Source organism: Gekko japonicus, unplaced genomic scaffold (assembly GCF_001447785.1).
Source record: "Gekko japonicus isolate JY-2015 unplaced genomic scaffold, Gekko_japonicus_V1.1 scaffold803, whole genome shotgun sequence".
NCBI classification, from domain to species: Eukaryota; Metazoa; Chordata; class Lepidosauria; order Squamata; family Gekkonidae; genus Gekko; species Gekko japonicus.
In genome coordinates this window covers 384,380-387,865 of record NW_015167562.1, presented here as the reverse complement: position 1 = coordinate 387,865, position 3,486 = coordinate 384,380, and the positions used below count along the sequence as shown (strand labels likewise).

Below are 3,486 nucleotides of genomic sequence, written 5' to 3'. Positions count from 1 at the left end.
GCTGGCAAGCTTGGGACACTCTGAGGCTTGCACTGAAAGAGTTTCTGCAGCAAGAGCCAGCAGGCAAGTTTCAAACCTCCCCAGTTTGTGGAGGGATACTGTTCTCTCTGGGGCTTTGAGAAGTGTTCGCTGCCTCTAAGGCTGGGGGGGGGGGACGGGACGACGGGACGGGGACACACAATGGTTTGTTCCCCCCCCAACTGGGGGTGGGGTTGGGGACCACAAAAAGGCTTTGTCTCTCAGACACTTTTTTTGCAGCAGCCGAGAACTGGATACTTTGGAACCTCCACAGCTGGAAAAGTTTTTTCAGCTCTCCTTTTATTTATTTCCCCCCCCCAAACCATGAGCACCATGACATTCCTTCCCCTGTACAAAAAAATAATAATCCCACAGAGGCTTGCTGTTCCTCTTTCCAACATTTATTTCTCACTGTTTCATAAGCACATGTTCCCAATATGCATTTCCTGTATAAATACACAGCCCAGCCTTTCAAGCTTCCCACCACCCCACTGTATAAATCAGCTGCATCCATTTTCCACAGCCTCCTTCCCAGCAACCCTAACTCACCCCTCCTCCATTCCAGCCAATAGCGAGGCGGGGGGGGGGGCTTCCCCTCACCACCAAGGGGGGGGGCTCTCACAATGATTGACGTGACAGAAGGTATGTCTAACATCCTCCTACTGTCAATTCAGTCTCAAAGCAGGTTATAGGATAACAGGGGCCATCATTCCACCCTGGGAGCTGTCATTCCAGTCCCCAAACACTGATGCTACTCTCAGGAGGAGCTGTCATTTCACCCTGGGGGATGTCATTCCAGTCCCTGAATGCTGGTGGTGCTCCCAGGGGCCATCATTATATTCTGGGTACTGGCATTGCAGTCCCAGGGTAGTTCATCTCTGCTCAGGGGCCATCATTCCACTCTGGGGCTTTTGTTTCAGTTCCAGAACACTTTCTACGGTCCCAGGTACACTCTGGGTTGTCCTTCCAGTTCCAGAATACTTATGCTACTCACAGGGACCATCTTTCCATTCTGGTGGCTGTCATTTCCAGTCCCAGAAATAGTATCCCATTCCCTGGGATTGTTATTCCATTGTTTTGCCAGTCCCAGTGCATTTTATCTGAGTCCACAGACCATCATTTAACTTTGGGGGCCTGTTGTTCCAGACCTAGAGCTGTTTATATGGTTCCTTGGGCCATCATTCTACTCTGGTGGCTATCGTTCCAGTACCAGAACAGTCTTGCTACTCCCAGGGGCTGTCATTCCTCCCTGGTTGTCAGACCCTGGATTAACCACTCTGTACACAATAGTCCTTAGTTAGGTTTATTGGTAAGATATGGCTTCTGGTCAGGTGAACACCTTTGCCAGAACTAACGATCAATAGCCCAGGGGTGGGGAGTGGGGAATGGGTTCCACCCATCAGGCATACGTCACAATCACCCAGGCTACTACAGGTCATGAGAGATTATTCTACCCAGCTAACTGCATCTCAAGATTCCTTTCTCCCAAGGCCACAGCTGGATCTTTGAACCACGTGGGGGTAGCTTCCGGAAAGTTACAAGCGGAGCCTCTACTCAACACCATACATTCATTCTCACACTCTCCCCCCCCTTAGGAATGTCAGGGAGGACTGATAAGGTAATAAGCTGAGCCAGCAGATATGCAAAGTGGGCAGGGGTTACAAAAGCAAAAGTGGGCATTAGCAACGCAGGGCAGCAATTTACAGTTATTGATGATGATACAAAGACAAGCATTCCCTATGTTCAGGGTCCGAACCTGACACTGGTGGCTAGTTCCAGGGACTGTCATTTAGGGGCCTTTCTTTCAGTCCCAGGGTGGTTTTTCAGGTCCCAGAGACCGTTCTTCCACTGTTAAAGCCGTCGTTCAATTCCCAGAACACTCATGGCCCTCCCAAGGAGTCCCAAGGACCAACATTCCACTCTGGGAGCTGTCCTTCTAATACCAGAATTCCTATGCCACTCTTAGGGACAACCCTTCCACTCTGGTGGCTGTCTTCCTAGTCCCAGAACAAATATGCCATGCCCTGGGACAGTCATTCCATTCTAGGGACTGTCATTTCCATCCAGAGCATTTTATCTGGGCCCAGGGACCACCACTCACTTCACCCACAGCTGTCATTCCAGTCTCAGAACACTTATGCTACTCAGAACACTTATGTAATTCCACTGTGGGGGCTGCCATTCCAGTTCCAGAGCTCTGATTACCATCCCAGGGACCACCATTCCACTTTGCAGCTGTCATTCCTGTCCCGGAGAAGTTTATCTTAAGCCAGGGACCATCATTCCACTCTTGGGACTTGTCATTCCATGCCCAGGGCAGGTTTCTCAAAATCTGTTTGGCATTTTCATTGCAACCTTTCTGTCCTGCAATATTTTTCAACAGAGCCCATGCAAGTCAGCTGGCATTCCCATGGGTCTTCAGGCATATTCGCTTTTACCCAATGAGCCCTTTTTGTCATTCGTGTTAGTAATCCCAGAGGAAACAGCCCCTTGCAAAATAGGGAACAGAGGGAAAAGGGGGGGGGGGCCTAGTCCTTATATCAATAAGGAAATATATTTCCTTGTTAGAATCTGTTAGGTGGTGTCAGTGTCCTTTGATTAGAAGTGCTTCAGAGTTTTCCCCCTCCTGCTTCTGACCAGGTGAGTTCTCTGACTGCCAAAAGCTGCCGCCACCACCACCACAGTAGACAGAGTTAAGGTGCCACAAGACCCTTGGCTGCAGCAAAGTACCCTTCTGAAAGGATGTTTCCTGACATTTTTAAAGCTGTGAAGAGCAGAATCAAATTTCTCCAGGAAAGAAAGGGATTCATGCTGGCTCCTCTCCCTTTCCCTGGAAAAGGCTCCTTCTGTGGAAGCCTGCCGTGTTGCAACACCCTGCTTTGCCATTCCCTTTCTGACAGAGGAGGCTCGGATTACACTCGCAATCAAGCAGAGAGAAGTGAACCCAGGAAGTGATGTAATGGGCTGGCAAATGACTACACCTTGAGTCACCTGGGCCCAGACAGAGCAGCAGCGGAGGAGAGAGGAACGCAAGAGGAGCGCTTAGTCAGTCCAGCCGCTCAGACAGGCAATCCTGTCACCCTGGGGGACAGGCAGGGGGCCCCATGGAAAAGGAGGGTAGCTCCCCGTGGGCCATGGGGCTGCTGAAAACCTTTGAGGCCAGCGAGCTCGTCAGCTGGGAGAAGATTGGCTCCGGTGGCTTCGGGCAGGTTTACAAGGTCCGCCACATCCACTGGAAAACATGGCTCGCTATCAAGTGCTCACCCAGCCTGCATGTGGATGAGAAGTAAGTGCGCGCCCGGCGGAGAGCCTGGCTGCAAAGAGCAGCTGCTGCGCAGACAAATGCGGCGGTGTCAGGCGGACGCAAGCAAAGGGAAATGCAGACCTGCAGGGAGTTTGACACGCTTAAGTTTGCAACGCTGCCTCTTAGCACGGCACGCGAAAGCCACGTTAAGCAAAACTTGGTTG

The 3,486-nt window shown here is 51.0% G+C and overlaps 1 protein-coding gene across 2 annotated transcripts in view; it reads left to right on the top strand.

The window, feature by feature from the left end:
- Positions 1–3,039: 3,039 nt before the first annotated feature.
- The window catches only part of RIPK4 (receptor interacting serine/threonine kinase 4), a 38,636-nt gene continuing 38,189 nt past the window's right edge, over positions 3,040–3,486 (top strand). For both annotated transcript variants that reach the window (XM_015413766.1, XM_015413765.1), the window contains exon 1: positions 3,040–3,304. In XM_015413766.1, the coding sequence (XP_015269252.1) occupies positions 3,123–3,304 (182 nt within the window). In that variant the 5' untranslated portion in view covers positions 3,040–3,122. The remainder of the gene's footprint in view (positions 3,305–3,486) is intronic.